Raw genomic sequence first — 13,630 nt, 5'->3', positions numbered from 1 at the left:
ATGGCTGCCGTCTCATCATCCAGGTGGATGCTGCACATTGGTGGTTGTTGAGGAGATTCCCCCCTTCTATGTGTAAAGTGCTTTGAGTGCCTAGAAAAGCGCTATATAAATGTAAAGAATTATTATTTATTATTATACAATTATCATCCAGTTCCAGCACCACATTGTTTAAATAGCAAATGCACTTGTGCCCATCTGTTCACATATGGGCTTGCTGGACTTAAAAACTAGATGTGTTCATTCAAGTGCATTGTTGGTGTGTTGCTATTTTGAGGCTACAAAATAGTGACTGTGCCATTGAACAACAAAAACCAGGTCTAAAGTCAATAGCACCGTATTTTAATGTTATTTAAAGAGCATATTTGTAATATGTGCCTATAGGTGGGTGTACAACGTGTGTACAATATGCTTATTATACACACGGACACACATTAGCACACATTTAAAATTTTAAAACGTTTACTCTTTTTGCTTGTAAATTCCAGCATGTAATTAGCAAATCCGCCATGGCGCAAGTGCAACTGGCTTTTAAAGGGAATGGGAGATGAGACTCTGAATGGTTTATTGCATGTTACACTCAAACTGAGTTACGACTCGGGCCGAATGCAATAACAAACGTGTAGCCAATCAGCAGGTATGGGGCGTGTCTACAAATGATTCGCGTCATTATTCAAAACACATGACACACATTAGCCGAGAGCTAATATATGCTGGCTTTTGCTTGAGTATGTGTGTCATGTTCGCTTGTTTGTCAATTTGCGATTCGTATTATCGCTCACTTAAGCGATGATAGACCGTTCATTTCCACACCGCATGGAGCACCTAAATCTCCTCACCGTGTGCTTCAAGCTTCAGCTCACAAAATGTGTCCCATAAGTGAGATACTTTACTCCTAATATATGTTTGCTTCCTCTTTTCATGGTCTATATAACCCTTATCCGGTCATAATATATGTCGTTAGCTGGATTATCGAGCTTGTGTACTATCGAGCTGTTCATGAGAACGGTTTGTGTTTTTGTGATGGATATTCACTTTTTCATTGAATATTCAACATGGATTAGTAACACACAGATTCTGCCAGAGTCGTTGCCTGGGTTACGTATGTGTGGGGCGGAGCTATCGAAACAGGGCTGAGACCCTTTAAGGGGTAGGGGCGTGTTTGTTTTGGTGATTTGAAATAACAACAACGGTTAGCAGAAGGCAGTTACCCCACCTTTAAGAGACTAGGGACAACCCTTTTGGACCATACGCCTGTAGAACCTACCATTTTTTCCCCCATAGTTAAACTAGCGAAAATGGATTTGGACCATGCACTCAGATCGATAAAATAGGGCCCTTAATGTTTTTAGAATGTTGTAGATTTATGTAGCAAATGAGAATAGAAGCAATTAATGTTTATATTTTGAAACCAAGGTCTTGTTAATGATTTTCAGTGTTTTTTTTCAAGGTAATTAAATCTGCAGTCTGTAATTTTTTGCACTATAGCGGTTAATAACTAGAACTGCATGAGTCTTGCGGAAGAACTTGCCGAAACTACTTATTTCTGTTAATGACTATGGTGAGTCACACAGGGGCTGTGCTCCTCCGCAGCAGTTTCTACCAGTCTGGTATGAAATAGTCCTATAATAAACACGTATTATAATCTACCATAATGATTCAGGGTAAGATAAAAAAAAAAAACTGAAAATAGATTTATGTTGTACATTCTCATTATATGTTTTTTGTACATCTTGAACACAAAAAAGTTACAGACAGCAGCTTTAAAGCAACAATTTTTCAATAACAAGAATAGGTAAAAGTGTATTTGGGGTAAAATATTTTTTTACAAATCTGCAAAAATCTGTTGTTGGGGCAAAAGGCCCAATAAGTAATATTATAATACATATCTGGCTGAATTTTCCATTTGTTGACATGACATGGTTAGATTCAGATGGTACATCCATATCATATATTAAGTAGAGTCTCCACCTTAGACATAATCACCAAGTTTATAATGAAACCAACATATTTAAAAATATGATGTTAATTATTTCATATAATAAAATGTCATATTTATTTTTTTACTACTGTAAAATACCCACCTTGTCACCCCTTTTATGATTTATTATCAAACAAAATCTGTTTCTCCATCAGTGTTCAATATCTTTTTTCTGCAATCATACACTATGGGAGTAGAGAAAAGCATGTTTTTCAAGGTGTGCCTTTAGCCCAATATACCCTATTATACAGTCATTGAAAGCATTACAGCAATCACACATGCCAAGCCCTTCAATGCCCTACTTCTTGTGATTGTTCTGATGCGACTGAAACAAAGCTGATATACAGATGTAAAGTGCATTCAAAGGGTTTTCCTGTTGTGCACTCTGATTCATCAACACATTGACCCTATATAACCTAAATCTATTACAAATATATAAGACTTCTAAATTATCAACATGATTCATGCCTTCTGTTGGCTGATTGATAGTTCAGACTTTTTAGCAAGTAAAAGGCATTTTAGTATAATTGCAAAAACATCAACCTTCAGCTTATGTATTTTTGCTGTTAAATATTTGGTTTTTAGTAAGTAATGCAAGTATAACTTTTATATTGTTAGTAATATTTCAAGATGAACACTAATATGCTGGAATGAAGCATATTAGATTTACTTGGTTATCTATAGATAATACAAATTAAAATTTAAGTATCAAATCATCTTTCATAATTCCTGCTTTACAGGTTCAATTTATCTAAAAAATTCCCCAGTAATCTAGCTAACTCAAATCATTTACATATGTTGAAAGGGCAAACAATCGTTTTCCCAATCACTGTGGGGTAAATTTAGATTTTTATTTTCAGATTTATTTTTGCTAGCTAACAAAATGAGGCACCGATCAAAATGTGTCATATTTAAATAAACTTTTACGTTTTTAACAAATGTACTGCAAACAGATTGCAAGCCTATTTGCATGTAAAAACATGAATTTGCAGTAAATGTGTAGCAACATTCTCCTCAAGAGCTTTACGCAGAAGGGCACCTGATATAAAACAGATTCTAAGATTGTAGATTTCTTTGCCTGTAAACATGATTCTGTATCAGTTTTTCCTTATAAACAACATCCAGTCAGTTACACGGCTCTGGGACACCCGACTGCTGAGATCAGCATCAATATGAGATGGCAAGCCAGCAAGAAACAGAATTTCACGAAGCATAAACGAGATCTGTGCAGTTTGCAGGTTGGCTTAATCCCGCCGGCACGCTCAAAGCACCGTGTGAATTTCCGGCGAGATACGGAGTGAGTCACAGCAGGTAAAGGGTGAAGTGGGACAACTAGAACATCTCGTCTAAGCACTTGACACAGACAGCCGGAGTGCAGCTCTGATGCCATACACACTCCTAAAATCTCCCTTTCATTTGTTTTGACATTTACAAAGCATTTCAAATGAAAACCCCCAGTCATGGAACTTCTTCGCCCATTAAAATGCAAATTGGCACACTTAGTAAATGGAGATGAAAGGGTCAGATTGGTCCATGCCTTGACCTTTTTCAGTAGTGAAATACATTCGTTGGTGGAACAGACAGAATGGCTACTGGCCCTGTGACGGGAACTGATGTCTTCAAACCTGCAAGAGATGGGGAGGGAAAAGGAGGCGACACAAATGCACCCTACGAAAAGAACAGAATAGATCAAGGATGGGAGGGAAGCAAACCTTTTCACCATGTCCTTGAAATACAAGCTGCAGGAAGCTAGAACATTTTGATGGACTTCAAACTCTTTGCCTTCAACAATTATTTTCAGGTCTGTAAACTCTTTCTCTCTCCGCTGCTGGTTCAATTCCTTCAACATTTCTGTAGAACAAGAGAAAGAAGAGAAACAGTGATTTTCGTATGTTCTGAGACCGGAGCACACAGCACATGATGACACAACCAATCATTGTTTGAAGAAAAACAGGAAATGATTTGTTTGTGCAAGTAAAGGTCTGGAAAAGATTCGGAGTAGAGGGATAAAATCATCAAGCATGAAGGAAAAACAACAACAGCAACAAGTGAAGAGCAAAAGGTCAACACTGAATTGTCAGTAAGATGTGCACATCTACAAATACAATTTAAAGGAATATTTCAGCCAAAAATGAAATTGCAGTCATCATTTACACGTCATTCCAAACCTGTAGGAATTTCTTTCAGTTCTTTTCAAACATTTCATATTTGGGTGAACTATTCCATTCAAAGAAAAATTGAGCGCTATGGATGGAATCTGGAAATAAAAAATCCATTTACATTCTCCATATATATAAAAACATTTTTAACCGTCTAAATAGAGCTCTGAGGCTACTGACTAATATGCAAAGTAAATGTTTTCAGAAAAAATAAAAAAATAAAATAAAATAATAATATAAACAAATGAATAAAATAAACAATAATTATTTGCATTTACTTATAAAATAATGTATAGATAAAGCAAAATCATGTTTGACTGCTGAATTTCTGGTAAAGAAAAACACTACCTGTAATCCTAAGAAGAGATCCACCCATCACAAAAATCGCTGTTACCATGAAAACTGAAACTACTGCAAAAGAGAACAGTGACTGCCCACTACCAGAAAGCATTAGGAATTATGTAACCATGCACAGAGCTCAACAACATGCATTTCAGATAAAATACAATGCCGATATTATTGACAGCGTTATTTGAATGGTTGTTTTGTTTCTTTTTCAAAGACATTTATGCATCATAATGTAGCAGCTATTGTTTTATAGTCAGGTGTTCATGTTTTCAAAGACATGTTTGTATGTCAACATTAATTTTTATAAAAGTCTTAAAATAGTTTCATATCTCCCTGACGGAAATGCCCCACCCACGAGTAGCCTACCCGAGTCTTCGTTTTTTTGAGACCTATCGATGATGGAAATTCACAAAAATTACCATCCCTTATTATATGTTTTTTTGTTTTTGTTTTTTATACTAAAAAACAGCCAATATCCCAGTAATATACATTCTAATATAATAGTTAATAGTTATAATTGGACCCTAAACTAAAGTGTTATTATTAAAATAATTTCATTATTGTCCGTGTGGTGTCTATTCCATTTTATTCATCCATGGCACATGCATTTTGCTTCTTTATACACAAGTAAAGTTGTCCAATGACTTTTGCATAATTTAGCCATTATTTTATTTATTTTTAAGGCAAGATATTTTTTTATGATAAAAAAATGTCCACGTGAGTGTAAAATTAATTACATTTACATTTATGCATTTAGCAGACACTTTTATCCAAAGCGACTTACAACTGAGGAATACAGGAAGCAATCTGTCATGAAGAGGTGAAGGAACACAAAGAGTGCCCGAAATACTTAAGTTATGGGCATTCCTCGGTGTAGCACAAGCTAGAGTAGGGAGGGAATAGAGGAAAAGAAAAAGAATAAAGTGTCTATAACCAGCTGACTTAAATCTAATAAACATCTAATAAACCAACACTGACTCTAAATGACAGGAGACACTGTGAAAACTGCACAGTATGTGAGAACTACAGTGGGGGGAAAGTATTTAGTCAACCACCAATTGTGCAAATTCTTCCAATTAAAAAGGTGAGAGAGGCCTTTCATTTTCATCATGGGTACACTTCAACTGTGAGAGACAGAATGAGAAAAATATATACCTATTGTTGGCATTGAAAGAAGTCAAACATTTTCTGTAATTTGCAACAAGGTTTTTACACACTGTTGCAGGCAGTTTGGCCCATTCCTCCATGCAGATCTCCTCTAGAGTAGTGATGTTTTGGGGCTGTCGCTGGGCAACATGGATTTCTCAACTTCCTCCAAAGATTTTCTATGGGTTGAGATCTGGAGACTCCAGGACCTTGAAATGCTTCTTACAAGCCATTCCTTCGTTGCCCGGGCAGTGTGTTTGGGATCATTGTCATGCTGAAAGACCCAGTCATGTTTCATCTTCAATTCCTTTGCTGATGGAAGGAGGTTTTTACTCAAAATCTCATGATACATGGCCCCATTCATTCTTTCCTTTACACAGATCAGTCGTCCTGGTCCCTTTGTAGAAAAAACAGCCTCAACGCATGTTGTTTCCACCCCCATGCTTCACAGTAGGTATGGTGCAACTTAGCATTCTTTCTCCTCCAAACATGACAAGTTTTTACCAAAAAGTTATATTTTGGTTTCATCTGACCATATGACATTCTCCCAATCCTCTTCTGGATCATCCAAATGCTCTATAGCAAACTTCAGATGGGCGCAGACATGTACTGGCAGGGGGACACGTCTCTGGATTTGAGTCACTGGTGGCATAGTGTGTTACTGATGGTAGCCTTTGTTACTTTGATCCCAGCTCTCTGCAGATCATTTACTAGGTCCCCCGTGTGGTTCTGGGATTTTTGCTAACCATTCTTGTGATCATTTTGACCACACAGGGTGAGAACTTGGGAGATTAAATAGAGAGAGATTATCCGTTGTCTTTAGCCTGGTTAAAACCAGACCATTCTTATCCGTGGTCTTTAGCCTGGTTAAAACCAGACCATTCTCAGTTGTAACTGAGTTATGGTCTGGCAAAGCTTTATAGACAAATAATTTCCAATTGGGCGTCACCAACGGACGATGATGTAGCAGAACAACGGAGAATCATCTGAGACAGCAATACTCTGTGATTTCAGGGAAGATGTTGCAATGGGGTATATATTTTTCTCATTCTGTCTCTCACAGTTGAAGTATACCTATGATGAAAATTGCAGACCTCTCTCATCTTTTTAAGTGGGAGAAGTTGCACAATTTGTGACTGACTAAATAGTTTTTTTAATACAAGTAAAAAAAAGTACTAAAAAGTAAAAAATAAAAATAAAAAATAAAAAAAGAAATAAAATAATGACTAATTTCTGTAATGCAACTTGTTAATGTATTGGAGAAAAATAAAGACTTTATTGTATTATAATATAACTATTTCAGTAATGAGAACAATGATAAATATTTTTTTATCATTCAAAAAGTGAAAAAAATACGGACACAGCACAGTAATAATTTAGGGTAAATTGTAACAAAGTGTCATGGAAATCATGTCACAAGGCAAAAAAAAAGAATTATAATAAAATTTAAATAAATAAAAATGAAATAAAAGATTTTTTTTCCTGCATATTGTACATACATGCAAACACACACACACACACACACACACACACACACACACACACACACACACACACACACACACACACACACACACACACACACACACACACACACACACACACACACACACACACATATGAGTTATATTTATGTGTCATATATGGCATGCTTAATCTATATTTAATCATATCTGAACCCAGTGGATAATGATTGTATGTGCTGGAATAAATTCAACTCCCAAAGCCCCTAAACCAGCAGGACGCCGTGATCGTGACAGGTATTCATGACTAATTAGAACAGACCACAAACAACAGCTGATGTACAACGAGACCCAGTTCTGTGAAACAAAGCATATAGCGCTTCTGAAAATAAACACATTCAAAGTCACTTCTGCATTTCATGTGCTTGCTTTCTATGCAATAATTTAAATAATTGACTGGTGTAAGCGTCTCAGCATCATTAGAGCAACACGTCGCATGCCTCTGACAGCTGTTCCGCAGATGTCTGACAAACTAATAAGTTAAAGGTGATGTGATTATCTGCCTAAAATGTTCCCTATTAATTTGAGCCAGGGATAGAATGGATGACAGGAAATTATTCTCTATTTAAGTGGGTCAGTGTTCTCTTGAGAAGACCATAATCATAAAATAGCACAGGGCAATCTACCGGGACCAGGAAGGAACATTTTAAAGGAAAATTAACGCATTTGTAATTGTTATTAACATTTGTGTATAAATCGCTTGTGTTAGCCAGTGCAAAAACTCTACACAGTTGGGTACAAAACTGTGGGACTGTTCCACAATTGCTAGGTCACTAATTAGATGCAAGAACATTTTTTTGTGAATTTCTTGCTCCTTCTGAAGCATAAAATGCTCTATAATCATCAGCTGACTTTAAAGCAAAAAGGGTCAAAACAACTCTCAGACACCACTGTGCATCCATGATATTATCCTCCAGAAAATGTTTTAAGACACTGCATTTCCTTTGTGTTTGCATTTGTGTGCTTTAAAAGGCATTAAGACACTTCTGAATTGCTTAGGAGTATAACAGTGAGAAAAAAATACATTCATCTCATTCAGTCTGCCGATCCTCGAAGAGCACTTTCCTCTCTCGGCGGAACTGGAAAGAATGCTCGAAGCTTGTGAAATGTGTCCTTCCAGAACAAAAGAGCTGTGAATCGATAACAATGGAGCTATAGATATGAGATGAGAAGATCTCGAGCATGCTCTCTGGTAGGCCACACACACTGCGAAGGTCAGAATACATGCATATAAACCAGAGCTATCTGAATGAAACTATTGTAGATCTCTTTTTTCTCAGATTAAGTCAAGCATGCAGCTCTTGGCGTGTGAAAGGAGAAACTATAGTAAGTATGTGTTACTTTTCAGATTTTTTTTTCTTTCATTTCACACTATTTACTTTTTTATACATGATCCTATTCTTATTGTGAATAATTCATAATCTGTGCACATTATTCAAAACGTAGTACATTTTATTACATCTTGCTCCACCGGCTGACATCAGGAATCTCTCTTATACTTATATGTGCTGTGCAGCAACGGTAGATGAAAACACAACAATTTAACGCAGATTTTCACTATAACAAATGCGCCAAAAAATGACTTTTAGGATCTGTTTTAGTAGCATTTGGATACATCACATTGAAAGGTAAGGGAACTTGAATCAGTACTGCACATCATGAATTTCAGTCCACTGCAATGACACTCAAAACTTTTATGCACATATCCAGATGCAAATACTTAAAAACTAACCCATTAAAGAAAGTGATATTCCCTGACTTTAAATGGCATTAAAACAGATGTAATATTATTCAGCTAGCTGCTATTTAGATGTCAACAGTAACTATAACCAACCACCTAAAGATTCTCGTCAAACCCTTTCTCTGTCATGAGAGTAGTTTGCCTAAAAGAGAAACCCGACTATGGAGGGAGGCAGTTTATGCTAATGATTGCTATACTGTCCCTTGTGGCAGATCTGAGAATGTGACTTGTAGTCACGTTGCATTAGGAATTGTGTTCTGACACATTCCAGCAAGCAACAATGCATGAAATTGAGCTTCTGTGGCTAGAAGCATTTACACTCACAATCTTGAAATTACCAAAACACACATAGCCTAACTACAGAAGTCTAATTTTTGAACCATTAATGTATCCAGCTACAATATACAATATACTTAAGCAGTAGGGTGACCAGCCACCCCATTTTTCCCAGGATGAAAAAATCCTGTTTTGTCCAATATTTCTACTTTCCTAAATTGTGTTTGCTGGGTGATCATATAAAAGCGAGTATCAGTCTGTCATGCATCAAAAACCTATTCAAAGGTAGCCAGTCTAGTAGACTGTATATTTTGGAGAACAACATTACCATACACTCATAATTTATTGATTAACTTTCAGTTTGTGAAACCAGGCTATTAGAGACTACCAGGCTTAACAGATGCAGATTCAAAAACGTGTGTGTGTGTGTGTGTGTGTGTGTGTGTGTGTGTGTGTGTGTGTGTGTGTGTGTGTGTGTGTGGTGCTCATCTGTCAATCAACATAACACAAGCCTCTAGCTCTGAGGGGGGAAACAGAATAGTGTGTGTGTGTGTGTGTGCGTACAAATAAGTTGTCAAAAAATTATTAACACCTGACTGACACCAGAAGCACTCTCTCAGACATTTAGATATGAATCAGTATATTAGAGCCTAGCATTCAGTCTTAAAGTGACAGCAACCTAAGAAAAATTTAATTATTGTTAATCAAACAACAAAATATTTTACATAACTGTATACATTAAATTTACCTGCTGTACCTGAAACGTGGTAATCATATTACTTGTAATTTGCTTCTGTAAAACTGTTACAGCTGCTTCTTTGTTCATTTTTTTATATAACAAAAATATAACAACTATTTGATATACGTATATCATTATCATAAAATAAAATTTTGCATATCATGAAATATGTGAAATGGGGGGTGCCTGTCCATCCTGACCTGTATTCCACATTGAGAAATCTGGTCAACCTAAATCAGTAAATCCCTAGTGTTTTACTGTATTATTGATCAAATCACCGCCTTGGTGAGCATGATAAAAGACTATCAAAAACATTAACAACATCGTACAATTTATTTGTAAGTGTTACAAAAAAATTATGTAAAAATGCTACAGTAAAACCTTTTAATTGGTTAACTGAAGCTCCATTACCATATAAGGTTAACAATTAGGAGTGATTTTACTGTAAAATACAGTGGCAAATGTAGTTTTTACAAATATAAAAGATGAATTACCATATAATTTACAGTAAAAAGTACATTTCCACAAGTCCCGGCAATACACATACACATTTGAGGTTGCTAGGCAACGTGGGGGAGGGGACGCTGGCGTTGTCTGTTCGCCGCTTCTCCACCCACAAATCATGTTACTGTACTATTAGATTTAGATTTTATTTTATTTTATTATGTTTGTGACTAGTCTAACAGTCAGAGCTATAATTGGGACTGTTGCTGATTGCTGGCAGCCACTGAGAGGACGTTGTTCTCCGTTTGCCGTTTTCCACCGCTTCTCTAATGTTTATGTTTGAATTGCTGCGGTTGGTTCTGGTTTGAAGGACATTTGATGTTGCTCTCTGTGACTGCTCACTGGTGGTTTCCCTCGGGCTTGAGCTGCATGGTGGCTGAAGTTTGCACCGGGCTAGCGTCATCCGGGCCAGCGTCATCGGCGTCCGGCATGATGTTGGGATGTTCCGCTTCTCGGCTGCGCCGCTGTTCCGTCTTGCATTGCGGCCGTGGAGCGGCTTGGACTTCTGCGCCGACCCCAGTGTGTCCACAGAAGTGCCCGGAGAGCTTTGTCTGCCTCCTGCATGGTGCTGCGGCGATCCCCACCGTCTGAATCGTCATGAAGACCCATCATCTGGTCTTCAGCAGTCATGCCTCAACGACATCATCAGGACACTGCCGCTGGGAGAAATTTAAAACATGGAGTGGACCACAGAGACTTCCACCATCAGCTCTGTTTCTGTTCACCATCAGCTCTGCTTCTGTTCACCATCAGCTCTGTTTCTGTTCACCATCAGCTCTGTTTCTGTTCACCATCAGCTCTGTTTCTGTTCACCATCAGCTCTGCTTCTGTTCACCATCAGCTCTGTTTCTGTTCACCATCAGCTCTGTTTCTGTTCACCATCAGCTCTGCTTCTGTTCACCATCAGCTCTGTTTCTGTTCACCATCAGCTCTGCTTCTGTTCACCATCAGCTCTGTTTCTGTTCACCATCAGCTCTGTTTCTGTTAACCATCAGCTCTTTTTCTGTTCACCATCAGCTCTGTTTCTGTTCCGTTTTTTGTGTTGGTTGATTGTTTGTAGTATTCTATATTTTTACATGTTATTCATTTTTTGTTATTTTTTTCCCCCTTTGTTGCACTTTGAGATTCTTCGGAATGAAAAGTGCATTATAAATAAAATCTATTATTATTATTATTATTATTATTATTATTATTATTATTATTATTATTATTATTATTATTATTATTATTATTATTACATTTGCTGCTTCTTATTTTTGTTACAAGTAATGTACATTACTTAGTTTGGTGGTACATCTGATGTTAATGTTTATTGCGTTATTCTAGTGTCATGTGTGTTACTCTGAAGGGGTTTATTTTTTTATCTTTTGTCTTTGTATGTATGCCCCTGTGCAGAGTCTATATAACAGTCCTGACCATGTTTTATGAACAGGCTGCATGCAATGAACTCTAACAAATATGTATGAATTGGTTGTGAGATAGCATTGAATATAGTTGTTATTAATTCATTATAATTAGTATATTTATAAATAATTTATCTTGCTTCATTAATGGATTAAAGATTTTTTTTAAATTCACAATTATGCTGTCTTAGGGAACAGCCCATGTGTCTGAACCTATGAACCCTTAAATGCCTCCTACATAGGCAGCTCACTAGACTTGAGCTTATATAAAGTTCACTGCTCAAGCACATCATTACTGATTATTAACATATCTCTCCTGCACACACGCTTGACCTGGCATATTAGTCAGGAGCCACAGTCATTTAGGAGATTTAGGAGCTTACGGTAAAATGAACTTCGAGCAGTCATACAAACAACAATCTCTGACCCAAGCAGAAAATGGGCCAAAGATGTTGTTAAAAACTTTACAACAAATTGTGACATTATACATACACTTTATTAATATAAAGTATTGGAGCACCACTGCAATTCATTGAATTTAGGTGTTCCAATCACTTCCATGGCCACAGGTGTATAAAATCAAGCACCTAGGCATGCAGACGCTACTACAAACCTTTGTGAAGAGGTCGCTTTTAGGAGCTCAGTGAATTCTAGAATGGTGCTGTGATAGGTCGCCACCTGTGCAATAAGTGCATTCGAGAAATTTCCTCACTACTAAATGTTTCACCATGAACTATTGTATTATAACAAAGTGGAAGCAATTGGGAACAACAGCAACTCAACCACTGGCTTGAGCCACTCAAGCCGCTGCCTTACATCACCAAGTGGAATTCAAAGCGTCGATTGTAGTGGTGCACACCACCACTGGACTCTAGAGCAGTGGATACATGTTCTCTGAAGTGAAGAATCACACTTCTCTATCTGGCAATCTGATGGACGTGTCTGGGTTTGGCAGTTGACAAGTGTAATGTTTGGCAGTTGGCAACTGTACAGTTTGGTGGAGGGGGGTTGTGGTATGTGGTTGTTTTTCAGGAGTTGGCCCCTTAGTTCCAGTCAAAGGAACTCTTAATTCTTTAGCATTCTAGCATACTAGTCTTGTCAAAAATATTTATATTTCAATATGAATCGATACTGAAATATCTGAAACGATACTGATACTCCTTTCTACAGCATTGATACCATCTGCGCTCTCCTCTCCTTTGAAAAATGACCTCACGAATGCACAGTTGCACACCTAGTAGAATGGTCAAAAATTCCCACAAACACACTCCTAAAGCTTGCGGAAAGCCTTCCCAGAAGAGTTAAAGCTGTTATAGCAGGAAAGGGTGGGCCAACTTCATATTAAACCCTACGGATTAAGAATGGGATATCATTAAGTTTATGTGATGCAGGCATCTCAAAACATTTGGCAATATTGTATTTTAATAAACATTTCCTATTACAGGAATTGTTCTAGGTTTATTATCAATGCAATGTATTGATTTTTTTTTATATGACTTTCTAATTGTTCGTCAATTAACGGACAGGGCCATAAACACTTCCGGTCATTTTAATTTATAAAAATTCATTTTATTTATTTAATTAATTTATAAGGAGTTCAAATAATTTAAAAATACTTTTTTTTAACACAATTTTATTTTTTTAAGCATGAACTTACAGAAGCAAATATGCTAGTTTATGCATTTATTTATTCATGAAGAGAGCAGATGAACAGAGACTGTGTCATTTTTTTATGTTCAACACCACACAAGATGAATTTGTGTTCGTTTTTAGCCGCAGTGACAGCAGAGGCCACATGAACAACGTAATATTG

General features: G+C 36.9%; 1 protein-coding gene across 1 annotated transcript in view; it reads right to left on the bottom strand.

Moving 5' to 3' along the window:
• LOC137091524 (kelch-like protein 29) overlaps positions 1–13,630 on the bottom strand; it is a 269,564-nt gene that overhangs the window by 125,752 nt on the left and 130,182 nt on the right. Inside the window, exon 6 of the mRNA XM_067456031.1 lies at positions 3,691–3,829. Coding sequence (XP_067312132.1) covers positions 3,691–3,829 — 139 coding nt within the window. The remainder of the gene's footprint in view (positions 1–3,690; positions 3,830–13,630) is intronic.

Source organism: Pseudorasbora parva, chromosome 10 (genome assembly GCF_024679245.1).
Source record: "Pseudorasbora parva isolate DD20220531a chromosome 10, ASM2467924v1, whole genome shotgun sequence".
In the NCBI taxonomy this organism is placed as follows: Eukaryota; Metazoa; Chordata; class Actinopteri; order Cypriniformes; family Gobionidae; genus Pseudorasbora; species Pseudorasbora parva.
The sequence above is the reverse complement of the archived record's forward strand: the minus strand, read 5'-3'. Positions and strand labels throughout refer to the sequence as shown.